The sequence below is a fragment of the Anser anser genome, assembly GCF_964211835.1.
Source record: "Anser anser genome assembly, chromosome: 4".
NCBI lineage: Eukaryota > Metazoa > Chordata > Aves > Anseriformes > Anatidae > Anser > Anser anser.
Genome location: NC_139724.1, coordinates 14484755 through 14512351, shown reverse-complemented (window position 1 = coordinate 14512351; position 27597 = coordinate 14484755). Strand labels below are relative to the sequence as shown.

The 27597-nt window shown below is 40.8% G+C and overlaps 2 protein-coding genes across 15 annotated transcripts in view; one reads left to right on the top strand and one right to left on the bottom strand.

The window, feature by feature from the left end:
* The window catches only part of TECRL (trans-2,3-enoyl-CoA reductase like), a 67800-nt gene extending 58307 nt beyond the window's left edge, over window positions 1–9493 (top strand). For 2 of the 3 annotated variants that reach the window (XM_083835879.1, XM_083835880.1), the window contains 5 exons: window positions 3421–3478; window positions 4766–4851; window positions 5249–5294; window positions 6863–6951; window positions 7589–9493. In XM_083835879.1, the coding sequence (XP_083692005.1) occupies window positions 3421–3478; window positions 4766–4851; window positions 5249–5294; window positions 6863–6951; window positions 7589–7711 (402 nt within the window). In that variant the 3' untranslated portion in view covers window positions 7712–9493. The remainder of the gene's footprint in view (window positions 1–3420; window positions 3479–4765; window positions 4852–5248; window positions 5295–6862; window positions 6952–7588) is intronic. The other variant, XM_083835881.1, reaches the window with a different exon arrangement.
* Window positions 1–27597, bottom strand: part of LOC310899493 (uncharacterized protein) — a 407594-nt gene that overhangs the window by 63588 nt on the left and 316409 nt on the right. The window lies entirely within an intron of this gene.

Sequence of the window (27597 nt, the reverse complement as noted above, 5' to 3'; positions counted from 1 at the left end):
TACATCAGGATTATTACTACTCACAACTGTGCAAAACAATAATATTTAGACAGACTGGAACTCAAAAGGTTCTAAGACAGAGGAACTTTACACTAAGTAGACTTTCCAACTCTGTACCCTGAATAATTTATCGTCGGTAGATATTAAAAACAATTAAAAATCCCTGTCAAAATGGGTGAAGCCAAGGGAAGCACAGGTGATGAAGGATTTTTGGTGGCATTTGTTTTTCAGACTGCTTGACTTTGTCTTTGTGTAGATAGAGTGAGATATACCACTTTTGGTGTTTGGATAGCCTTCCATTGTGGGCTGTTATGGCAGGCAGAAATAATGGGTGAGAGTGTTTTGGTCTCATCTGAAAACAGAGCGATGCCATAGACAATCGGGGTGGCTTTTAAAGGCGATGTCTTTTTGGGAAGTCTTTGTAAGAAACAATTCACCTGGATCATTCTAAGGATGTATTTCAAACAGGCTACTCAACACAGGTTAAAAAAAAAAGCCTCCTGAGAGATTTAAAACCTTGCAAACTAGACGGAGAGTCAAAATAGTCTTTGCTGGGAAGAGAGGAAAATGAATAGTTGCACCCACAGGTGACTGCTGAACCTGATGTTTCAATGAACATAACTATATCCTAGGACAGAGGCTCAGTAAGATAAGAAATTCTGACACGAAAATGTGTATTCTCTTCCATCCTCTGTTGGCATTGCAGTTGGAAATGCTGAGTATTAACTTACCCAAGCAAGCATGGGTAACTGAAGCAGCCAGCCTCTTTGGAAATCAGTTGCAGATCAATTTCCAGAAATACAACAGGAAGAGAAGAAAGTAATATATCTTGTCCTTCAGACAAACACTATTCTGAAAAGCACTCAAACAGCTCCTGTGCGAAATATAAATGCTTCCGTAAATCAGAACCCTTAAAGATCACAGTTTTGGCAGTGCTCATCTCTGGGGTTGGCCATGCAGTCCTCAGCTTTTCCTGCCCAAATAAGGCACAGCAAAGACATGCAAAATCCTCATGCAAAGAGGCTTACTTCATGAGGCTGTGCAGCTGGAAGCAATAGTCCCATAGTGTGGTGCCAGGAGGCTGTGGTGCGCAGTGGTGCACCCAGAGCCTGACTGTGCCCTTTCGAAGCTCAGGGATTACTTGAAACCAAGCAAACTAGTTGCCAGTAAAACTAGCCCTTGACAAGATCTCTGCAAAGGAGCAGACATCCTTTTTAAAGGAAACATCCTTGTGACATGCTCTACTATAACTTTTATGGAAAAGGATGCCATCAAGGCAAGCCAAGAGCCCTGTTGAGGATGTTTGCTGCACAATACAGCCGTCCTCTTGAGCTCTGCATCAGAAGATCTGTGGTCTGAATTCCTACAGCTCTTTAGAGGAATTCATACCCAAGGAAACTCAAAACTTTTCTCTTTCAGACATCGTGCTGGCAGATTCTCTGACAACTTAAAACAGCAACATACAAAAGAAAATGATTTGAAGCTGTTTTCACAAGATTCTTAAACATATGAATGAAATATTTGTAAGACTTATTTTTTCTCTAAGACTTGTCTTTAGTACATATCCTGATTTAAGTGTATGCAACCATAGCTGCTGTAAACAACAGTACAGAGTAATTTGAAGAGTGTCACCAGGCCCTTCTGAAAGATTTTCCTATTTAGAGAAATTGCTCAAAGCTGTGCAGGGATGGTTATCTTACAGGGTACACGTGGAATGCAAAGAGGAGAAACAGGATGTAGGCTTCAACAGTTCAGCCTCATAAAGATGCTAAGGCTTCTGTCTGCACTTCTCCACTGCCCCACTTTTTATATTTCTGAGACACTAAAGACTGGCTTAGGTTTAGCAGTACTTCTCAATTTAGAGCATTACCAGCCACATTTCTAAAGAGTGACATAAGAGCTACTTACTAGCTGAATGCAGCTGCAGAGCCAAAGGTAAGCCAAAGAGAATCCCAGCAGAAATGCCCTTTCCCTGCTTTAACTTACAATCAATTATGGAATTACTACGTGTTATCTATAGTGTATAAATCTGTTTTTCTCCACAGTGATATAGGTAGCACACCTTTCAATCTGTACAGTGTTTCACAAAAACAATTTAAACTTTTAACCTTTTTTTCTTTTTGAAGCAATTGTAAACAGAAACAATCATGTTCCTAGTTTGTAATCAGAAGTACCTAAATTAAATGCACTTCTAACGCTGTGGCTAAAATTACAGCTCCTGATAAAATGTTTTATAGTAGAATTTCCTTTTCTACCTATTTAATGTTTCACATCTGGTGTTTATGATAGATGACAGCTAGGTAGTTGTAATTAAAAAAATAAAAGGACTGCAGGATTTGACCCATGACTACCTATCCATGCAGAATAACAGCTTTGCTAGCAGGAGAACTGATTTCAACTTTCCTAACAAAAAACACAGAAATCTCTCTGCCAAAAAGGGGAAAATTCTTCAGCAATGCTATCTGCAATGTTCTTTCAGATAATGGCACGTTTCAATACAAAATGAACTTATTTCTTTCAGTTAGCTTTCATTAAAGTTTGTTATGGCTGCCTTTTTCATAAGTGGCTTAAAAATCATATTTCACTTGTTTTCTGTATTAATTTTGTGACTTTACACTTTTAATGTCTCTAGGTTTTAGCAGTCTTCCTCCTTATTATTCTAATTTCTTGATTTTTGCCAGCTTAAAAAAATTAAGAGTGATAAACAATACACGAAAACATAACTTTTTAACACTGCATTTTTTCAGTGTGAGAGAAGAAATCGGTCTTCAAACCCAGAACTGAATAAAAAAGTTCAGTCCAAGACTGAAATGTGTACTAGCATTTTGATTTTCTTCATAAAACAAGGGAAAATGAAAAATACAAAATGAGGTTGTTCTACTGATAGGTTTTCTTTTCCAGGCAAACCTGAAGCCACCTTATTCTACATGCTATGTAACCAAACAGGGAGACCCGGTGCCTCTTCTAAAGATTTTAACCATCTAAATATTAAATATCAAGTGTGAGAATTTGGTTAGGCTGGAAATGGCATAAGCAGAGAGTAGCAGAACAAGGAATAATGTTGGCTCCCTTTACTTTTAAATTCCTGATTATTATCCATTAAATGAATTTTTTCAGAGTGGTTCAGAGAACCACTATGTGTTTATTCAGCCTGTTTTTTCTTCCTCCATGATTTACCTAACTACTGGTTTCCAGACTCTCACCCCAGCTTCTGCCCATGGCACTCCCTCACTGGGCACTTGTGTGTTGGACAAAGGGCACAGCATGCATTTCCCATAGGGTGGCTGTGGAAGTCCTTCCAGAGTATATTTTGGAGACAGAGACAAAGCTGTAGGGGAGAGGGGGGCACTCTGGTTATGCACGGTAATGCAGCTAGCATTTTAGGCATACAACTGAAAAGATGTTTTTAATGTCTTGCAGATGTGTGAAGCTGGAAATCACTTTATCAACGTAGCGTTAGCTCACCAAAATCACTCAGGTCTGTTTCATATTTGTCTATTTAAGACTGAAGTGTGCTTAACCTATCCATCTTCTGCTGGTATATAATAATTTATGTATCTACGAGCATGGAATAAAGAAAGATTAAGTAGGTACCTTGCCATCAGTACGATGTGCTCAAAATAAATGTGGTGACAAGGAAATATTAACAACACTTGTTGTTCTAAAACTTGTAGCAAATTTATCTTAATTATACACACCTACAATTTAAGTGTGAATTTAAGCATGGAATTCCTCTAAAGCATCCTGTTGACAACAGAGAATTCAATTTTAAATCAGTTTCAAAAATTTAAAAGTGAAATTGCTGAGGTTTAGATATACCCATCTCACGCACAGATACACATCCACATATGTACAAACACACGATAAAATCATGAATACTTAACACAGACATCTATCTAAGTGTGCATATGTATGCTTTTAAAGGCTGCTTCAGGCATGTTTTTTTTTTCAGGATCTTTTATACCTTGCAAATAAAACCTATATATACTGGATATACTAGAAAATAAAATATATTTTCAGGTAATAATAGTGTAATTTCCCACAATAGCATCCTATTCAAGAAAATACTTCACCGTGGTACAATCAACTTTATACACTGAAGTCAGTTTCTTCTGTTCCAGAAAGCTTTTGATGTACTGTGGTTAGGCCGGTGCTTATGTTGTTTATTGCAAGGAGTCTAAAGCAGTTTAAAAGCAGCAAAATCATTTTTTTAAGCATTCTCAGTGCCTACAAGTATTAAAGACAGAACTGTTGCCAGAACTCGAAAAGTGAAATGCTGCAATTTATATAAGCGTTATCAGTGGCTGTAGAGAGTAGTGCTGTTAGCTCTGGAGTTGTTTTCCTGTTCTGCTCAGGAATGAAGGATGAGGATGCAAGAGGGGACAGGTTCATGGTCATGAGTCAGGCTGAATAAGATACATCTGCGTCCTTTATATCCCAGAAGAGTGCCCTTAGCACTCTCCTGCTGGCTAGTCCACATTAAACTACTCGTTTCTCTCTTCCTCCGAACAAAGGTCTTATGCTTTGGACATGCCAAACTTTTCCTGTACAAATGGATACATGGCTTGCTAAGCAGTGTCCTCACTGGGATAAATGCAGCTTTGCTGTCTCAAAGATTTCACAAAATTTCCAGACTATGACTATACTCTGGAAGCATTGACCAAAGTGACCCTTGTCACATAGCTTGTTATAGGGCCTTGTTCCCCTCCCTGTAATAAAACCACAGACTTGTCTTTTTCTTTTTTCTTTTCCCTTTTTTATAAAGGAAGTAAAGCCTGTTTTCCAAGTCCAACCTACAACCCCTTCACATGGCTCTTCTTGCTGGTATCCTGTCCCAACTATACATATGAGGTACATGACTTTCTCCTGTTTCTTTGCTAAGGGCGGGTTGTTAGGTTGTGTAAAACTTTCAGCCTGTGCCCACAGCAAATCTGCAGCTCCTCCACACATCTCCCTATACATCAAGCATTTTTGTTCCAGAGTCTCCTTGCTCCCACAAATGTTTCTCCACCAGCCCTTCTCTTCCCTCACATCTATAGCATGACTTTTGAATATATTCTCCTCCATTACAGAGTCCCCATCAACCAAATGATTTACCCCCCATCTCTTCGCCCTCACACAGCATGCTGGGTGGTCCCTTTCTACCTGTTTTTCTTCTCTCTCTCGTGCAAAGTGTTAGGCTCTTCTTGTGAAGATTTTCCCTTTTGTTTTGTGTATACAATTAACAATGCCTCTTCCTTTGCGACAGGTTGGCTCTTGGATCAGTTTCACAGTGATGACACAAACACTGCCAGGTAAGTTTGAAATACAGCAGAGATAGCTCTGAAATTGTTGTTTGTGGAGGTGAATTCTGTAAAATTAAAATGTGCCCCAAATTTACAGCACATGATATACTGTCATCAAATCTCCCCTGTGACAGGACTGTACGAACCTTCAAAGTGCTACCCTCAGAAAGTTGTGGGGAGCATGAACACTACTGAAACACCCCCAGTCAGCTTCTTTGGATCTAAACCTACTTTTTTTTTTTTTTTTTTGTGAAGTATTATTGTTTCTTCACTTTTCACAGTGAAAATTAACTTTGAAATTTAATTAAAAAAATATATTTTTCATTTATAGTCAAACATGATACAGGGAACTTTCTTTTCACTGTAAACCTGGAATGATACTTCTAATAGGAAGAGCTAAAGAGACATACTGAGTAGTTCCAATGAGTAAAGACACATACAGGTGTCAGGATTTCCCCATTTGCTTTTATCAGGCACCCAATTCCTAACATCAACCTGCTTAGCAGTGTTTGCAGATCTTGCTCAGTATTTTCCTGAATCCTTAGAGCCCTAAATACCCATACAAATATGGTCCCTGGGACTGAACTCCCCGGGACTGAGCTCTCCAGAACATTCACTTTTTAATTATCTCTCCATTCCAAAACAGAAAACAATAAAAACTACTTGCAAAAAGTAGCCCCACGTGGTTTACAAATGAAAAAGGAAGGGATTTCAGAAGCGACTTAAACTCCATCATGACAAAATAAAAATAAAACTTTTAATTTTGTTTGAAAGATAAAACATTTTTGTGCTACAGGTCCAGGTATGGAAATGATCTGAAAGTTCAGGGACATTGTAGGGCTGCATTCCCGGGGGCAGAGAACAGCAAAGGATGCTGTGTGCACATCCTTTCAGTGACTGTCCCAAACATAACTTGGCCAGATGCCAGATGAATCTGATCCCCCCAGCTCATTTTAAGGGAGAAAAAGGGTACTGAATTTGGAAAAAAAAAAAAAAAGCAAAACATTGTATACTTCTCAGCCTGAAAGGAGGGGAACCTAAGAGACCTCTTACTGAGCCTTGATGACCACAGCAGGGGCCCATGCATCTACACTGAGGCTTTTGTGAGACCTCACTGCTGGGCAGCTTAATTTGCGGCTGTCTGCTTGCTCCAGGGTCCAGATGTACAACAAAACGTTACAGCACGGCTCCCTGTTGCGGTTGGAAGCTGAAGGTAAAAATGAAGCAGTTTTATAGGCCAGAAGCAAATCAGAGAAACAGTCGTGTGTGGTCAGGGAGAATTCTGTGCCGCGACTGCACGAGGCCCAAGGAGGCCGTGATTTATGATGAGGCCAGAGGTGTTTCAGGGTGTCTCTAGAAGATGTGAACATCTTCTGCATGCATTCTGACATGGCAGCTGTGAGCCTCAGGACACGTTACCACAGCCACTGCAAGGCTGAGAACGAGGGCAGGGTTAACTTGTCTCTGCCCACAGAAGAGACTGCAGACTTTTCCCTAAAGCCTCCTGTGTTCACAGAAACAAGCGCTGAAAGAAAACACGATCCTTTTTTTTTTTTTTTTCCCTTTTTTCTTGATAGTCGGCATTTTTGCTTTCCTGATGGTCATCCAGATGTCTCTCTGGGCCCAAAAGAAACACAAGCTGTACCTGAAGAAATTTTATCCAGAGGTGCGGAGAAAAGCAGCTATGATTCCTATCATCTTCTGAGCCCTTCACAAGAGTTGAAGCCTAAGTGTACAGCTCAATAACTAATGCAGAGTAAATGAGCCATTTAATTCAGTAACCAAAGAGGACAAACTACTGGATATCTTTTTCAGAAAAATAACAGATCAAAAAGAAGAGGTTTTAATTAAGTGAAAAAAAAATAGTTCTTGAATTCTTCTTTCCCTCTAAAAGATTTTTAATTAATTTTCTGCAATGGAGATAATTGGGAGATGATGAGAAAATTGTTTATGTTGAATATTAGGCTAGATATTTAGCAAGTGTAAATGGGCACAGATACTGCTGGAATACACCTCAACTGCATGCATTCAGATCTGGTGATTTTAAGGTTTGGTGTTAGATGTTGACCAGATGCATGGATTTTTGCATCTATTAAACTGCACTGAAACAGCATGTCCTGCCTCAACTCCTCTAAAGCATCACATCAAAGGATGACTTGCTAAGCTGTTAAAACAGTTTAGACTACTTTTACAACTTTTTTTTTCCGTCTTTCTTTTTTATTTGATTCTGATAGCAAATAGTTCAATGCAAATTGGCTTAAAATGATTCACTGCAGAGATATCTGGTTTTCTTTTATTTTCAGGTAGGCAGATCAGCCCCGCAGTCCCAGGAGGGGACTGTTTGTGAGCTGCTTCCCAACTTGCTACTAATTTGCTGCATGACCTTGGGTACATCATTTAAGTCCATACCCCCTTTCTCACATTAAACAGTTCTGGAAATAGCAGAAGACTTTCTGGACTAACAAGCATGTTAGGATCTTCTTGTTCAGTGCCAGACTGCATCTGGACACCATTCACTTTAACTTGTATCAAGCACTGTGAAACCCTTGGGCACGAGGTGAACCAGATTACAGCTTGTTATCAAAAAGGAGAGGGATCCTGACAAAATTTCAGTCCCTATCTGAACTGTCACAGATGGACACTGCTGAATGGCTTCTGCTCCACTTCAATTTGGTCAGTAAGTTCTCACTGCTACTTTACTTTCCAGGACATTATTTTCTAGGGGATCCCCTGGATTTGTTATTCAAGTCCTGAAAACTGTTTAGCTCCATTTGCAAATCAGTGCATCCTTGCCATGCAGAAGCACAATTGTAGTTAGAAACAGCAAGAGAATCAGAACTGTTTAAGCATGCATTTATGGCCTAACTCTGTATATCTTAATTCTAGTTTCATTCTACTACCATTGCACATTTATCAAGGTCTTTTGGCTCCCTTAGGCCTGTGAAAAGGTTTGCCTGAAAACCTTTAATTGTTAGAGAAATACCAAAATACAGATGCAAAGTAGGCAGTCTGTCTCCTAGAGGCACTGTTATCTTAGCACTAGCCCAAGTGTTCTAACAAAGTTCATTTGCCCCCAAAACTGTGTTTATATTCCTCTTCTAATGTCTAATCTAGAGTCTCACAACTTGCCTATTAGCAACAGTAACTCATTTTCTTCTTGGTAAATAAATCACTTTCCATATTTTTTTAACTTTTAAGCTGATAACATCTAATTTTATTTTATTTTTATTCCTCTCAATGGAAAACCCAAGTTACAGTGAACACCCAGTTGTCTAACCCAGACTACTAATAAAGATCTGTTTCAGAAAAAGTATTTTCTGTACTCTTTAGTCACTTATACCTAACAGAAATATTTTGAAACTTTTTTTCCAACCAGTGCTAGACATGTGAGTCATAAGAATGTTGTCTCTTTTTGTTTTTAACTCCAGTTACTGGGTTTCTTTTAATTTCAGGTCAATTAAATGTCTCATTTTAGCAGTCTTGAAGTTTGAACAGTTCATGAGGGAGGGTAACTTTATAATTTATCTAGTAGTCTCTTGGTTGAGATTATTGCAGCATTAAGTCTGTTCAAGGCATGTTACCAGAGTGATTCCAATTGCTGGGAGCACAGTTCCCCTTCAACAATTAGTTTAGGCCAAGTAAGTACTTCAGGAATTGTTTACCTCTCTGATTTTTAGTAGGTCATTCAGTATGTGAGGATAGGGAAAGAAGGGTGTTGGCTCCCTAATTGAATGACTGAAGTTTTGAAATCAGGGCAGGAGCAAATACTAGGTAAGAACAAAGGAAGATATACAACAGGCTGTCTCAGAAAAAAATAAATAAATATGGCAGATATTTTGGGATTCGCTGATGTGATCTTGACTAGCTAAAATTGCTCTAAATTGTGTTAAGTCACTTCACAAATAGCAATAAATCCAACTTCCTGCACATTCATGGATCTTTCTCTATTACTCTACCTTCTGTGATTTTCAAGGCAAGTTCTGTGTGATTAGAACAGATAACTTATCTCCCTGTATTTGCCAGTAATTTTAGCCACAAGCATCATGTATATTCTGAAACAAAACAATTATCTCCACACAGGCATTTTCTTGGGAAACTTTGTCATGACTACTAATTACTTGGGAAAAACAGAGTCCTTACCGAGCTCAAAATACTCTGATATTTTCTTGTATTAAGGGCTAATGAGGAAATAAATGGTTAACTGAAAACACGTTTGGCAATATTCTCTCTTAAGCACAGACCTAACTTTTTCAGAGTCATCAGTAGGAGGAAGACACGGGCAGGGTCACCTGAGTGCCAGAATACCATCATCTTTCAAGGTCAAAGGGAATGAGCCAACATCCAATGTGACCCATTGCTCAGGTAGTTGCACCCTACTTTGGCCACTTAATACAGAGTTAGTTAGTCAACAGACATTGTGAAGGATGTCACCATCACAGCACTCTGCATGCACTGGCATACATGGGAAAATAATCAGGAAAACGTGAACGAAATTTTTCAGTCCTGGTTCCCTGTGGGGGCCATGAAATCTACGACTTGCAACAAACAAAACAATTCTTTTCCTTCGAGCTCACTCTCTTTTTTTTTTTTTTCACCTGGAAAGGTGATGGACTGTAGGGCAGTGAACCCACAGCCCTGTGGTGCTCAGGATTTTCCTTACCCTTGCCTTTTGCTCCAGTGGCCAGCCTGAGCTTCCTTGATGCTGCTGCCAGCCTCCATCTTAGACGCAACATAATGATGTTTGTCACAAGAAGCAGGAGGCTGAGCAATGTATAGCAGAAGAATCAAGTGGTCAAAGTTGGAGTGAGACAGATTCTGGTTAGATGCAGGGAGCCAGCACAACTACTGGCACAGGTAGGGCCTCTACTGGGGCAATTCCTGCTCAACACTCCTCAGAAGCTAGGCCATCCAAGCCAAAAGACCACAAATACGGCAAGGTACAGAGACATGAGCCTACTAGACAACAGTTCTGGCGGGGACAGTGTGAAAATAATCAGCTGAAGTCCCACGGAGTCCTTCCTGGCCTGCCCAGTAAGGCTGGTGTGAACACTACTGCTCAAAGTACTGCTTTCTCTCCCATCGGTGGAGACTCCTCACACCAAGGTCCCTTTGTGTTCACCCAGGAGCTTGCTGCTGGTTTTCTGCTGTGATCTTCCAGATGGGTAAGTCTCATCTTTCTCAAAGTCTAATTTCAAGACTTTCAAATGGGGTAGCCTAAAGTGGAGCCTTTGGTTTCACAGATCTACATTTTTGTCGCCTGCTCTTGCCATGAAATGCCGACCTTGACAAGAGCAGGCACCAGCTCAGGCTCTCTGGTGATGCAGTGAGGCATTGTGATGGGGAACCGAAGTGGCAGATGCTCCTGTACACAGCTTGGCAGCCTGCATTTGGATGCCCAGTTTGAAAAAGCCCTTAAGACCCAGCCATATGCTTGTCTTATAAGACAGTTAACACATCTTCCCAGTTGACAGGACTGAAGATCGTCTCACTGATTTCATCTTTCCATAGAACACTGAAAGCAGGAGAAGTGAACAGGCAGATGGTCATCCTTTTTTAAACATTCCATTATCATCAAAATATCTTGTACTTTCCATTGTTTTGTATAAAGAAAGTGACTCTAAATTGGCTTTTATCACACTAGGAACTGAGATAAAGCAACCTGATAGCAAAGTAGTTCTCTGAAAGAGAGCCTGCAGTGATAGCTAAATATAATAAAATAAAAATCACTGGATGTGAAGACTTCTAAAGTACACTATAAGAGGGAGAAAGCTATAGGAAAGCAAGAGACTATTTATCTATTTATAGTTTTAACAAGTGCTGCTGAACTAAAAATTAATTCAAACCATAAAGAGTTTTTCAGCAAGCTAATATTTTCCACATGATGCTTTATTGGCTTCCCTTTTCTGTATTTTCCTAGGCACAAGTTTTGTCTCCAAGCTATATTCCCTGTCATTAACATTCATGAAAGCTTTTAGAGAAATGTACTGTATGCCAGTTCCAGCGTTCCACAGATGAACGTAAATGAAGTGTTGCGTTGTCACTGCACAGTGACAAGTATCTACATGAATAATATTTACTACGAAAAGCCTGGTTTATCACAGGTGAGTGTATAAAGGCTGCTGTATAGCTACAATTAAAGGCAGTTTTCATAACATACGGCCTTAGCATCATGGAATAAATTTTTTTTCTAACGTTCTCTGCAGACGTAGTGTTCAGCTATGTATGCAACTTGTACATGTAACTCTTTCTGCAGGTATTGGAACCAAGAGTAGAGCTGCCCTGGGCCTTTATCATGGCACCAGTGGTTGGCTATTTATTTGCCTAGCTCACCAGAGACTGGCTTTTACTCTGGCACTGCCCTGTGAGGATGGCTCTGAGAAAACATTTTCTGGTCCGTCTGGACAAGAAGTGGCCCACGTGAGGGGCGTCAGTCACTGTGCGACTGAAATACTCTGCACTGAATTGCCTTGCAACATAATGGTAAATCTAAAGCCTCTTTTGTCAAGTGAAAAGACAAGCTAACGGTTCCTGAAGTATGTGCATTTGGATTAAAAAAACCTACCACATATTAACACCTTCACAATACCTAGAGTTCTAACATCTATCTGCTTTTATCCAACTTCTGAAGCATTTGAAGGCTGAGTAACCAAGCAAGAGGAAATCATTTATAGATAAAAGAAATATGATAAGAGTATTCAGCAATGCTAATGAATTCCTTATTTAAAAAAGCAAACTTCACATCTTTTGTTGAAGAATTCTGATCATTAGCCAGCTTCCTCCTAATACATGACATTATTCCTGGGAAAAAGTAACATAGCTCTACCCGTGATCCCTTCTGCTGTTCCAAATACTCTGCCATTCTCAACAAGGAAGGCTTTTCTTTTAAAATTACAGCTCTCACCATCTGGGGGCTCTTTCTTTTAAAGCACTACAGGGCAGGCTCAGAAGAAAACAGACCCCATCAAGCATTCTTTTGCTCTTACTCATAGTGAAAAGTCGATGAGTTTTCAGTTGACTGGTGGAGCACCATGACACTGAGTTACAAAATAAACAAATACTTAAAAAAGTGTCCCTCTCCTGAAGATGAGAAAAGAAAAAAAAATATTTTTTTTTTCTAGGACATAATATGAAGCCATTTCCTAGGTTCAAGGGCATCCTTGCAGAATGAAACATTGATTAGAGAGCTGGAAGGACTAGAATGTGGCTGCAGTGTGCTTTTAGGGATTAACAGATATGTCTTTTTGGAGAGAAATTTCACTCTTTCTGACAACAGAGCTTGACAGAAATGGATTAAAGATGACATCTCCAATATTGCATCTAATGAAAAACAAAGTACCTGTTCTGAAACCAACAGTGAACACTGTCACATAAGAACACTGTATTCTTCCACCCTCTGGTTTACGTCATCTCTTTGCAGAATGTGCTTTGCATTTGGACTAGTATGGCTTTCATTCTAACTCTTACTATTTATCTGTTAGAGCTTTGAGATATGCAGTAATGTCAAAGGAAAACCAACTCCTGATTTCAAAAGGCTACAGATAAAATATCTATGTTACCTATTTCAGCCCTGTTGCCCTACACACCCTAACTTCCGAATGACTCTCCTACACACTTCCTTTGCTCCTAACCTCTGCAGCTGTTCATGGCCTTCTCCCTGCAAAACACAAGAGTAATTCTTCCAGGTCTAACTAATCAAGTTTGTAACAGCATCTTACTATTAAACCATAAATCTGTGAAATAAAAGCTGCAACATAATCTCACATACGTTTGAAATGTGTTCTTATGTAGAGAGCCCTAGCAGGTAAAAGGAAAAGATATTGCAGTAGTACAGACACAAGGACAAAGTGAATAGGACTGTGGTAATCTGAGAGCTGTAGTTTCCCCAAGGGCTAAGTGCCTTGGACATCTGTCCCAGGAGAGGGAAGCACAGATACAATAAAGATTTACTGCAATGTAATAAAGGCAGTGCTGATCTTGCTTACAGACCTGAAATTAACTTTAGAAGACATAGTACCCTGAGAACACTTAAACAAACAGGTAATCTATTTTGATAACATGCAAATATTTGTTGGAAACTGTACCTCAAATATTCTTGCACTTCATTTGGAAATGCCGATTTTACAATAATTTTCACTCATGCACTATGAGCACACCATGGACTTGCACAGAGTACTGCAAGTTACACAGGGAATTACTGATAATGACTAAACAAAAGCATGCTGTTTTATTATGTGCAGTTATTCGTCTTCATTTTTGTCAGGGAAATAAAGTGCTATTCCTACCAGAGAAGCTGGTGAAATTTCTTGCACTTATGAACTGCGACACCAAACCCTCAGGGCAGCCACACGACTGTGCCAGAGAGCTTGAGCTTGTAGAGGGAATTCAGGAGTCATTCGTAAGTAGGAGATGACAGCTCTCCACAACCACCCTGCTCCTGTGCTGATGGGTCTGAGTCCCTGATGAAGCAAAGCCCATTTCAGCCACTGCTGCTCCTTTTCAGAGCTGCTCTACCCAGGGGCTGTGGCCCCAGCCAGATATTTCAGCACACAAATTCTCTTTAAGCAGCTCAAGGGCTGGGATGCCACAAGCCTACCGCATCTCTGCTAGAAGATGTGCTGTGGACTCCAGGCCAAGGTGCTGAAGCCAGATGCAAGATGGGTTTAGCTCTCCCGGTAAGCCTGCCAAACAGCTAATGCAGTTTGTCATCCTTGAAGAAGCTACCGATGTTAGTTTCTCATCCCTCAAGCAACTCATGGTACGTGCCAGCCGGTGGTTTGCCGACTGGCTCTCAGTGGCACAGGGCTGCCCAGACCGACAAAAACAAGCACAGCAGCCACTGCCTGCAAATGCTTTGAAAAATGATTTTTATTTACGGGCACGCAGTTTGTGTAAGGGCACTAAATCTAGGCACGTGCAACAGGAGGCAACCTTGCCTACTGCAGTTCTGTAGCCTTGGGACTGCAGATGCATATGTCATCCAAAGGGCATATTTAAAGCAAGCAAAAAAAAAAAAGGAAATGCCTCGTGTAATCACAACGTCGTGTTGCAATTATATGTGAATAATGTGTTATAAAACATGCTGACAAGATCCCCACTTCTCAGCAGCCCTTTGAGCAGTCATTTTTTTTTTCAGATACCATTGAGCAAATAGAAATAAAATCAAATCCTTCAGCATCCACAAACATATGGTTGACACACACAATCAATAGGCAGTTACAAAGAGCGAAAAACTGCAGGAGTTTTCTTATTGGAGATATGGAGGGGGGAGAAACTCCCACCCCCCACTTGGAGCAGAGAAAATAAAATTGATTCATTGGTTACAGTGCAAGGAGATGAGCATCTCCAGCAAGAATTAAGGACACCAACAAGGTCACGACAAAATTTTCAAGCGGCAGCAGGCAGGATTGGCCGAACTGCCTTCCATTTTAACTGCAATTGTCGATAAAATAGGCACATTATGAGGCAGGCTGAAGGATGGTCAAAAGGTTAAGCCCGGCGAGCTGGTAGAGAAAACAGTCAAAACCACCCTCTGACACAATAAACCTCTGCAGACGGGGCTTCTGCTGCTGCTGTCCTGATGGGGAGAAGGGCAGAGAGCTGAGGGCAAGCAGATGTCCTAACACCTTGATCTCAGGCAGTGATTTGCAGTGTCCCAAAAGCAGTCTGTGCACAGGTTCTCACCAGGTCTGGGCTGCTTCTCTGGCACTTTTGGGCAGGCTCAGTCTACTGCTGTCCTTGTTGGAGAAATCCCTGGTTATCTTGCTGAAGGAAAGTCAGCCTCTAAGCTGAAGGAGCAGCCACCAGTCTACTGCAGCCCCAGGTTCAGTCCCTTACCCTGATTCAGAGCAGAGTGATTCAGGCCCCGTGAGCCTGCAGCAGGCAGTGAAACCAACAAAGGTTAGAGGGAGCAAAAATCATGCCTGTTATTTCTACTGCTTACCTAGAGCTGCCAGTGAATTTCCCTGCAAGATTTTCTTTCCATTTCAATTTCTTTCATCGCCAGAGGAGATGCTGCATGCCTTTATGTTGCAGCAAAACACTCTACAGCCGCAAGAAGTGAAAGCCATCTGTTCTTTGAAAGTGTTTCAGATAGGTTTTTTTTTACTATTTTTTCTAATTAATATAACTAATCTTTCAGCTTGCTTGCATTTCACAGACAGATGAAATACTACGTATTTCAGCGTAAGCTGTGAGAGAAATAGTTCAATCAATCCAAAATGACTGTTTTTTTTTTCCTTCTGATTTTTGATTTACAGAAAGTGTTGAATATTTATGTTTTCACCAGAAACCAAAATTTACCGATTCCCAGTGGGGACCTCCCTTTCCAAATCTCCCTTTTAAGACCCAGTTGCTCGCAGTGCTTCTTTCCCTCAAACCAAGCATCACTTCATTGCTAATTCCTGTAAATTACGAGTGTGAGGGACAGCATCCCCTTGCTTTCAGAGAGAGAATCAGCTAGGCTGAATCCTGCAAGCTGGAAAATGCAAAGGTTGATTTCCCCAGCAGAGAAAACCTCTGACCACTGTGCACATGGGAGTCTCTGACACAGCTTGAACTGAGAGTGAACCGAGCCTGATGTATCAGACCATGGAAAAGTCAAAGCAGCAGCAGGAGTCAGCATGCTGCCAAGGGGGAAACGTGTAGTTGGAAAGCTCTGACACTCCATTTAACAAATGGAGCATGGGCTAAGAGTACAAAGGAAAGATGACTGTATCATAACCAAGGCTTAACATGCACCCAAATTTTCGCTGTGAGAACGGGCTACCCTTACAGTCAAGGTAGGCAAGAGGCCAGCATCCAAGTTGTTCCATCCATGAGATGTGGAGGAGAAACGGGCGAGGAGCAGGCTGCCTCTCTCCTTACCCCCTAGCTGAAGCAATGAGTTTGCTGCTGGCACGGACGCACTGTTTGGGGACCGGGAAAGAAACTGATGGTGCAGAAGCTCTCTGAGACCAGCTGGCTCCTGAAGATAACCAGGCGGTGCCCTGTGCCTTGCCCTTGCTTCCAGCCCCCAGATGTTTCCCCATCTTTGAGCCTGCCTGGCTCAAAGCAGCCTTGGGGCAAGAAGGGAAAAAGTCACCAGAGACTGAGGTGTCCCTACCATGGGCTCTTGGCAAGCCTTCTTGCCCTCGGCGACCTGATATCCTTGAAGCTCTGCCCTGTCCCCCACATCCCTTTGCCCTCGATGGTGCCATAGTGCATTCCTGCAAAACAAAAGCTGTCCACGGTTGCAGATGGCTGTTGTAATCTCCCTGACTGACATAAATAAAATAGATGGATGCGAGCAGACTAATGATCTACTCTAGGAGGCTTGGTTATGATGCACTGAAAAGAACAGCTGGTTGTCAGCAACATATTTACCAGGAATTTAAAAGACAACAACAGCCATATAATCCAGAGGATTTAATGACAGAGTGGAATGAATGCTGAATAAATGCTCCTTTTGATAAACTCACAAACATTTGGGGGATGCAACAGTGATTTATATTCTTATGGGAGAAATAAACAAATTAAGGATTTCACGGCCTTGTGGAGACTGGATTTTGTAAATGTGAATTTCAGTGTACTTTCAGATTAACCTTTTCTCTCTTGGTATTAGAGGGAAACAAAACGTGGAATTTTCAACTTGCAAGAAGCTCCAGATTTTTGGTACACAGTTGGCTTGTTATTCTGCCCTCCCTAAATCAAATTAGAAAAAAATTGTTGCATATTCAAAATGTTCTGTGGAGCAGGATTTCAAGCTTGGTCTATACTGAAACCATCAAATTACCATACCAAAATTTTAACTTTCTGGATGTCAAAATGTTTGAGCAAAAAGTTGGATTTTCATAGTGTTAAAATGTTTCCTTGCTACACGGTAAAAATCACTGCGATTCCCAGCACGGAGTACAACAGCTGCATTTAAAAATGTCTGTTATCATCTGAACTAATACAAATAGACAGCACTGCTGATGGGTGAAACGAAACTCTTCAAAACAAAGCTCTCTGTCTGAATTCAGTTTTTGACAATCTTCCTACAGAGCTTTCAGACGTTGACGAAAGAGCATTTTCCAAGAAAAATCATTCTGGAAAATGGCTTCGGCCAACTCCGAGGAACATGCTGAATAACTGAAGGTACAAAGAGCACAAGGCCCTGGCCATGCTGTCTCTCCAGCATTGGACCTCCTTCACCTTGTCTACCTTATATTTCTGTACTCTCCAAAGACAGGGTGACAGGCAGCATGGCACGGCTGATGTTCAGCCATTTGGACACGGCCTCTCCTGGCTGACACAGCAGCAGGGAATGCACCGAGTGGGACTGGTTCTGAGCTCCTTAAGCCCAAGCATGCAGAAGTTGCTCCCTCTGTATGTGCCCTCCAAGTAGCATGAGACCGGGGTGAGGTACTTTGCCAAGTCAGAAGCTCGGGGTGTTGCGTTGTGAATCACGGTTCAGCAGAGAAGAGGGCTCAGAAGTGAGAGATCTCTCTCCTGTCCCATCTTGTGGGTGCTGGCAGGATTTAAAGGATATCCCACTTGGATCCCCTAACTACAATACAACAAGTGAGACATTGCTGAGCTTCCGGGAGCACTCTCAGACATGACCAACAGGCAGAGGATCCTGCTGGTTACTGGCACCACCTTTTTCCTACTTCTTACCCCAAGCAGGAGTTGCAGCCTTCTGCTGATGTTCTTCCTGAAATGCAGCTCTGTTCATCCTGCCTCACTGCATGGTACAAGCCATCAGCTGTGAACACACTGGTGTTATTACTGTGCTGTCAATGCTATCATTGTGCTGGTGCTAGTTACTCTGTACTGAGGCTAACTCCTTTCAGAGATGCTATTAATCTGCCTGACGTGAGTCTTCAGAGGTTTCTGGGCACTACCCTGAGCCAAATCACAGGCACACGCTCATCAAGCCCCGCACAAACCGATGGGCCAAGACTTCTGCAGCCCTCAGTACCTGACATTCAAAACTGAGAGGACTATTAAAACTGTTCCACTGCCCATGGTGTTCAGCCGTGCGAAAAGGCCGTTATTTTAGCATTGGCAAAAAGTTCAGGAAATCAGCAGAGGAATATTGCTGCAAGTTCGCAGGGGTGCCTACTGCTCTTTCTGTTGGCTGTTGGAAGCAGCAGCGATCCGTATTTCCTACCAGATATTTCCCCCAGCCAGTTCACAGCCTCCCCGTGTTTCCCATACTTTCCTTGCTCCTCATTAGTTGTTGCATTAACACCTAAAGCAAAGGTCGAGACATCACTGTGCTAGATGCTGTATGCAAAAGCAAAAAGGAAAAAAATCCCTACTCCCATCTGAGCATGAAGGGATGCAAGGGCAATAAGTCTTGAGTTATGGAGGATGATGTGACAAGGAAAAATCCTTCTAGATTTTCATTAGCGAACTCATTTGAGATAAACTGGACGAACTATAATTTCTTGGAGGGGAAACGAACTTCACACTGTTAAGCCTGTGCTGCCGAAAGCAAAAGATAAGCGTGACCTCTGCTTTTAATGTATTTGTCTTTCCATATCCACTCATAGACAGTCAACCCAGCCTATTAGCACCATTGGTCTAACACTAAAAGTCAATTTGATTTAACTGCAGTTGCTGGCACTGCAAACTGCCTGGCTATCACTCAGCTAGAAAAGAGACATTAGCTCAGGTGCTGCCTAAGATCTAACTGCTCTCTTGCCATTATAAGGTGCCTGGGATCCTGCTTTAATTCAATCCAGGGTTGTCAAAAGCATATGGGATCAAATGAAAATGCCAAATTTAAAATACAAATAACCATTGAAGGTAGATTTTTAACTGCTAACACTGTATCATTAAGCCAAAGTTGATGCCTTTTACAGCAACATTAAAGCAAGTGTTATTAAAAGAAAATGAGGCATTTATCAATAAACATTTTTAGTGTTATTGAAAGTCTCAGAATTAACGCTCTTGCAATATTTTGACTAAAACAAGCTCTTTCAAAAGCTCTTTCTAGCACATTAACATCTCGTTAAACTTTGAGGATGTTTCAGATCTTCCTTCACTAGTAAAGGAACAAATTAAATTCCAATAAGAATGATACAAAACTATAACTGCATGCATTTGCTGTTGCTTACATGCTTCGAAATAAAAACACTCAGAATAGAAAGATCAGCCTTTTTGCCAGAAAGTATAGAAATTAACTTTCATGGTCCCAAAAGGAAATAAGAGCTAAATTCTGCTATCCCCAGCCATTACTGAAGAATTTTGGATGATATTAATTACCCATTACCTTTTATGGGGCTTCAGTGAGAATGCACCCGCTGAGAATTACAGGACTGTCTCCAGCATTGTAAGGTTAGAACAAGCTGCTAGTGAGTATCACAGACAGGCATACATTTATTGTGAGAGCATTTTTAAATATTTGATTGCAGGACAAAACTTTCTGAGAACTGACCTGCGTTGTCTGAAGAGCCCTTAAAAATGTATTCCTCTGTTCTTCTCCAAATACCTATATAGTATCTTGCACGTGCAGATGTCTCAGGGCAGAAATAAGTATGGGAAACTCCATCGACTGCACACCATGCCGAGAAGTACAGAAAATCTGATTTGAATCATGGTATAGAAGTAAGAGGGACCTAGAGGTCCCTGAATGAATTAGTCTGCTTAGTTAAGATGTATAAAACACATTTTGCTATTTAAGATTTCCCCCTGCATGGACAGACATAAGGATTTTGCTCCCAAATCCTGGTGCCATGGCCCAACCTGTTTGTCTCTTTACTGCCTCTCCTCCGCCTCCCAGCCCAAATCCTTGTGTTTTCCACCCTCTTTAACACAACATATCTGGACAGAACTGCCTCAAAAACCATTACATTTCTGCAGCATGCTGCAAGGGGACTTCCTTACCATGGACAGACAAATAAAAATGTGTGCCTAGCTCTAGCCACTCACTTGAAGTCTACGTGTAGCGAGGCTGCGAGTGCCCTTCCAGTTGGCTTGTGTACAGGGCAAGAGGGCCTAAGGTACTACAGTAATAAAGCCAAATGGTCTAAGTTTAAAAGACTCTGATAAAACTTGTGCTCAAACACAGAGTGAGCAAGCTCTATCCTGTCTCTACAAGTGCCACCCCTTTCAGTTGAAGGTCTGGCTTTGATTATGTTCATCAGAGAACTAATTGAGCTTGGTCAGCTTGGTCTTTTGAACCTTTTCTTATGGATTACCTTTTATTAGAGCTAACACAGAGGACATGAGGAAGGCTGGAAAGGACACGGAGATGATAAGCCTAGTATGTGAGAGGAATAATAGTTGTATAACATGTTTGTGAAGACAAAATTGGGTTCTAGAAAGAAATATGATACAGCCATGTACATTTTAATACCCTGTAACCTGCATAGCTTTAGAAATCTTTCTTATGCTGTTTTTCTTTCTCTACTGTTCATTTCTGTAACTGTATTTCTAGCTTTTCTAGGCTGTTTGTGACAAAACAACGAGATTGGAAAGTGACCGCAGGAGGATCTACTTTTGCCACACGGGAACAAGACATTATTGTTAACTAAAGACTCTACATGTCTTTCCACAGAACAAAATGGCCTCAAGAAGAAAACTGGTATCCATAGGATATTAAAAATGTGTCTGTACTGGTATTTACGTGAAGAAAAAAAGACAAAAAGAGCCCAGCAATAATAAAGGCTGTGCAGAGGTAGGATGACTTATTAAAGCTGCTGTTAAAAGGAAACTTGTGTTATTGGATATAGGCTTTGAAATTATGGCACAGGACTAAGTCATACAGAAAAGTAACAAGTTACAGTCCCTGACAATATTCTGCTATTTTTCCTAAAATAATAATGCTAATATGGAGAAGGGAAAAAAAAAAGTGCAATTAGAATATTTTATCTTTTAAATTTGTTTTGGAGAGCATACATTCTGTAAATGCCTTAGCTCATATTGAGTAATGATAAACAAGGTAGAAAGCATTTCATGTTTCCTAAAATTTAAAGGAGGTCTTGTATCTTTCTCTTTCCAATGATCATCCTATGCTACAATTGCCTTCCTTTTGGCTGTCTAAACAATAATCTTTTGAAGAAAAAGAACATGCTTGTGAGACACAGAAAGAAAGTATCTTATTTAATGCACAGTAGCCAGAATTCAAAGGCAAAATAAAAGAAATTGAAGGTGCTCCCTGGACATACCATTTTTGCTCACTGGCATGAGAAGAGGGCTACTGGCCAGGAAATACATGGCTAGTGTGAGGCTCAGAGGTAGGTGTTGGGGTATGTACATTCACTTCTGAAGGCTGATGCAAAATAGGTCGCTTCCGTGAGAGGAGAGCATTAATTCCCGTACAGGACAACTTGGGGAGACCTCAGCTGCAATTCAGGGGACATTTCTTGCCAGCTCCGTGCAAAAAATATAAACCTAGCAGGGCATAGGTGAAGGATGATCAAAGGAATAATGAGCTTGTTTCTCGAGAGTGAACTAAGGGTGTTTGTGTTATTTAGCTTAGCAAAGCGAAGACCAAGAGAGATCTGATTGGGCTCTATAAATACAGTGGGGTAAGCTTCAGGGAGCCAGAAGAGCAATTTAAACTAAAGAACAATGTTGGCACAAGAACAGATGAACATTAATTGGCATGAATAAATTTTGGCTGGAAAGCTGAGGGTGATTTCTAGCTATTTGAGGAGTGAGTTCCTGGAACAGCCTTCTAGTGGTGGGTAGAAAGAGCAAAAATAAAGAAAACAAACCAAAGCAAAACAAAAAAACAAACAAAAAGCAAATATCAGGGAGATATAAGGTAGAGGCTGATGCATGCCTGGCTAGAATGAGACAGCATGGCCATCTGTGATTGCAGCAGACAGAATTCAAGTGATCCTTTCCTGCCCTAGTTTTCCATGATGGCTTCCTTGGTGGGATTATCGTTTGCAAAAAGAACTCTGCTTTGTGGTCTGGGATCTTGCTGACAATTTCAAAGAAGTGTAAATGTTTCCTAGGAGTGCAGAAGCTCGTCCTGAAGATACAAAGCCTCTGGATTTTGGATCAAATCACAGGCTCCCATGCAGTATGAGTATGCACACCACAGTGATAACCTCCCGCAGCCCCATATGAATCATGTACAGTTAAATCTCTGCACAGAACAAGCCACTGGTCCTAAGATGCTAATGCCATCAACAGAAACGCACAGCAGGAGGGACAGCTCTTTATTCTTTAATTAACTCATACATTTCTTCAGCCATATCGTACATCAAGCCTGGCCATAAAAATGGCAATTTTATAGTGTGTAAAAAAGAATGAAATGATTCAGAAAGATTGAAGATCCTTTTATAGCGAATGTATATGCCTGTCGGAGCACAGCAGATTCCAAACAGATACATTACTGTCATCCATAAAACTACTTTGATAACTTATTTACTGTAACTTTGGGTGACATTGTCACAGATTAATGGTTTTGTAATATCCATAGGTCCTTCAGGTCATCACACTGTTCTTGAAGGGATTTTTCTGTCAGATGTGTGATGTTGGTATGTAGTGAGTTGCCATTGCAATTGCTCGATGTCCACTGTTTTGTCTACATATTGTTAGGATGCAAAATGGATGGATGAACGACAGAATAATCTGGGTAATTCAAGGCAAATCTAATCAGAATATTTAATTTCTTGCCTAAACTTTTTACCCCCAAACCCTGCAAGACAAGATATAAATGTAACGTAAATGCAACTAGTTAAAAAAAAAAGGATAAAATTTAAAATTAAGATAGGAATAAGAACTTAAATGCTGTAATCTCCAAAGAGAACCAGCAATCAAAGTCTAATATCCTCATATTGTGCCAGATAATGAAACATTAAGCTGAAGATAATAAGATTTCTTTCCACTGGATAGTCTTCAGCATAGTTAAACTTGCGAATGAACAGCTGAAGTGTTTTACATAAGCAAAAGGTTAGATGTCAAGGATTCTGAGGGGTGAAGGAAAAAAAAAACAGGTCATTTACTACAAGGTAAGTAGAACTCACTTATCACTCATTCACTTTTAAAATTGTGCCGTAATTAAATGCCCTTTAAGACAGACAGCTTCACCATTTTATGCACTGATGGGCACGGAGGATGCAGTGGACATTTTCACCTAGCTCCCCTAAGGGAATGAAGCCTAATTGTGCTGCACGTATGTGTACAGCAATGCCTTCGTCCTCCTCAGTAAATTCAAAGATTTGCACATTTCTGCTAAATATGACAAAAAGGCAGACATCTCAAATGCAGTAAATTTCACAGCACTGGGAAAGCTAAGAGAGATGCATGCTAGCAGAGTATCCCACTGAAGGAACAGATAGGTCATCCAAATCAGCCTCCGAGAAGCTAACACAGCACAAGAAGTCATCGGAGGCCAAGCCAAATTCATTCCACTGCCAATGGAGTTGCCAGCTTTGTAATGTGCTGCTGAGGTGCAGTAACACTGGTAAAATAATCACTGCCCTGTCTATGGTACTGGACTTGGATGGTTATTCACCACAAGGGTTTTTTATCTCTAGAGATGCAAAGAGGGGATGAGTCCACTGTGCCTGCTATGGAGCGTGAAGAAGGAACTGAGCTCTGTGCTCTAGGTAGAAGCACAAAAGAGAAATGAGTATTTCAGCTGGGATGTTACAAAAACCCTACGGGGCTGAGACAAGTGCATCTCAGGGAAACACGGATACCTGCCTCCTTGAACGTTACCTGTAAATCCAAGGCTTAATCATCTCAGTAAAAACTATTAAAATGCAGCAGTGGAGTTGCATACATTGAACTGAAATGTCCCTGCAGTGGGTTTCAGCCTCAGGGTCTGACAGGAGCAGGGCCTTGCAGAAGAACATAACAGAGGACACAGCAGAGCACCCTGGCATCTTCAGGCCATCGTCAGTGCAGAGGCTTGCATGCTACGGGTTACGTCTGAGCCAGTGCATAGAACGGCTATCAAGAGGTTTGTCTTCTGCCAGCCTCTTCCCTGCTCATCCTTTCTGATGAATGTCTGTTCACTTTTAGAAAACCTGAATAGATGTTTTGCCAATTTTCAAAAATGACTTGAAACAACCCATCACTAATGCTCTAACACCATGCTCCGTACAACAGCAGACTGCCATACAGCAAACGAAAAGAGAACAATCTCCCATGCTATTTTCAAGTTGCATTGAATTGCTAACATAATGCAATAAACAGAGTTTTCCCAAGGAATAGTTTTGAATAGATGGCTTCTTTTACACTGTACTCCCTTAACTATCACAAATATTCACAGCACTTCTCTGCTTCATCCCACATTACAAAATCTCATCAGTATATCTCTCACCTTCACTCCATTTTTTGTATGAACCTTTTTGTAGGCAAATTATGGAGAAGCGAGGGCATGGTCATACATCCGACATCAAGGTCAGGGACACTGAATGGGGCACCAAGATTGCAGGATGGGATTGCCAAGAGAAATAACCTAGTACCACAGACAAATAATATGCTATTCATGTATTAGCATAAAACAGACTTTTTTTTTTTTTTTATCTTCTGCTAAACTTTGGGTGAGGTAGAATCTCACAGAAGTAATATTCCTTAACGCATTTGCAAAATCGCTGTGGAAAATGTGCACAGAGATCGTGAACTGACACTCAGCATTGAACTACCTTTCCAGCAAAGGCAAAGCCAGGCTCTCCTGGGAGCATGTTTGGTCTTTGCAAAACAATGAATATGTTAGGGTTTTTTCTTCTCTTTCTAAAATAAACCGCAGTAATGCACAAAGAAGGTGGCAGATGGTTGCTTCCTAATCTGCACATGAAATATCTTTCAATTACAGAATTTGTTGCTTAATGTCTCAAAGTCCGTATTAATTATACACACTAACAGAGGGGCAGTGCTGAAAACGACTGGATCTGGTTGTGAGGCTGAACAGTCTTCAGTGTGGAGTTTAATTGTTTTTCCCCATAAAGCAGGTGAAAAGCTCAGACAAAGAAATTTTGCCAGATGGCAGCTGATAACACAACATCTTGTGCTTTTTCTGCTCCAAACTGCCAGGGGAAAAGCAGTCCACAAAGTCTCCCATGGGTTCGAGGATTTGGGATATTTTTTTACAAGAATAGGGTACAATTCACGCTTGCTTTTGAGGTGACAACACCGTCGATTAAGTACCTTGTGAAACTTCCAGAAAAGCTATAGGTGTTATTTGAATGCCCTATAGGCCTTGTCCTGATCTCCTGCCAGGGTTAAGCACTTAATAGCTTGATATTAATCACTGAACTGCGAGAAAATATATTTGTGATATACACGGAGAGGAATCAGATTAATTACCCACCCACATCCTTGTGAAGCTGCAAGCTTGTAATAGAGAAACCAGCTATTTTTTTCACGCTAAAAGGAAGAAAAATGCCATGGCAACTTCTCTGTGCTATTTAATCACATTTACTGAAATTTTATTAGGTGCTTTTGAAGTAAAATGGCAGGAAATAATCTATAAAAAATAATGTGCTTTTAAATACAAAGACCTTAAATGTGAGTACAAAAAGGAAACCAAATCTCTAATTTAGTGGAACCAGTATGATTAAAAATAATTACATTTGTAAAGTGAACATTTGGAGAAAAAATGATTAATGTGCTTAGTAATAACATCCATCTAATTTGTATAATGAGCATTTTCATTTAAAGCCATGTTTCCATTCAAAATATGAGGAGATTAAAAAGAAATAACTCAGAGTCGTTAGCATCATCTATCCGTATTTACATCAGCATCCTGATTCTGAGCATGGCATGGCTTAATGGCTCTGTTTGCCATTCATTCTTTACAAAAAACCAAAAGCGACAACTTCTAATTAAATTTTTTTTAATTTATAAACTCACATACATGCCATGAAACATTAATTGTGGCAAATCAAAAGAAATACTAGACATTTAAATACTGATTGCTCGCCATGTCAGCAAAAACACAAAAGTTAGTCATCTATGTGGATATAAATTAATATTCATTAGAGCTCTATTAACTTTCCCTGATACCAACCTTGCAAAATATTATTTTGCCTGTGTGTGGTTATAACTTTGGATTTTTCACTTTATTTTTCACTCCATGCCAGACTGCCCCTTCTCTCTCTTTCTACAAAGGGCTTTGTCATTATTTTCACTCTAAGTAAGCAGGGGATAATACTGGATAATTAACTACATCCCTCAGGCGATATGATGGTGTGTGCCTGCACCCAAGTCCCATCATGTTGGTGCTCTGCAATAATCTCGCACCAAAGACAACTGTGACTCTGCCTCAAAGCTGGGTAATAAACCTGGTCCCGAAGTCTTCGGCATTTCACTGTCCTTGGCCCTCTTTCAGATTATCAGGTTTCTACAAGCTTTGTGAGCAGCCTGAAAACACCTTACGCTGGCAAGATGCCTGAATTGAAATGGCATTTAAAGATCCACAGCACCTGGGAAGCCCACAGGTGGCTGGGGAAAACGCCACCCAGCTCAGACACTGCAGAGGGACTCGGAGCCTCCTTGCTTTCCTGCTGAAGGCCAAGATGTGCTGCACACAGCACAGGACTCTCGGAGGTACAGCACCCCAGGGAGCTCTCATTCACTGACAGCCACCGTACCCACACCTCATTTCTCTCCCTGCTGCAGGTAGAGTCAGAAGTGTCTGAAAGAGTTTTCTAGGAAAGAAGTCACTTAAATGCACTGAAGTTTGCCCTCGTGAATTCTTAGTGCTTTATTAGTTCCTGTGAGCTGCTTGAGTGAATAACCAATGATAGCCACAAATGCAAACTCCAAATTTACCCAAGTCTGGTGCCAGAGACCAGGCACAGGTCAGCTGCTGCTGTAACTTTTTTATTTGTACCAATTCTCTATAATCCAACTATTCCTACCAAAGTGCATCTGCGTGATCTAGTTCATTGCATTTCAGTTCAAATTCAAGAGAAGTTTCACAGGAAAACCGAACCTGCATTACATTACTTCTCTAATGCAGCAGGTAGTTAGAATAACTCCATTCCCCATGCACTCCCTAAAGGTTTTGTGGCAAAATATGTTTTCCATTCACTGGCTAAAGGGATGGAGGGGAAAAGAAAAAGTTCACTTTCACTACAAACCACTATACAGCACCAAAAATGAGGAATCTGTTCGCAGTTCTCATTTTTCAAGGAGACTACAACGGGAATTAAAAAGAAAAAAAAAAGAGAGAGAAAAGGTACTCCCCGCAAACTTCCTCTAGATGTGCCACGTTCTATTTTCTCAATGTTTAATAACACTTTCAAACTTATTAAACGAGACAAGGACATTTGAATTTCTCCTGTGTCTCCAGCCTTGTCTGTGCCAGGGAAGTTTAAGTGGTTTTTATGTTGGCTGACTGAGCTGGTTATAGCTGCCTGCGCTCCTGACGCTG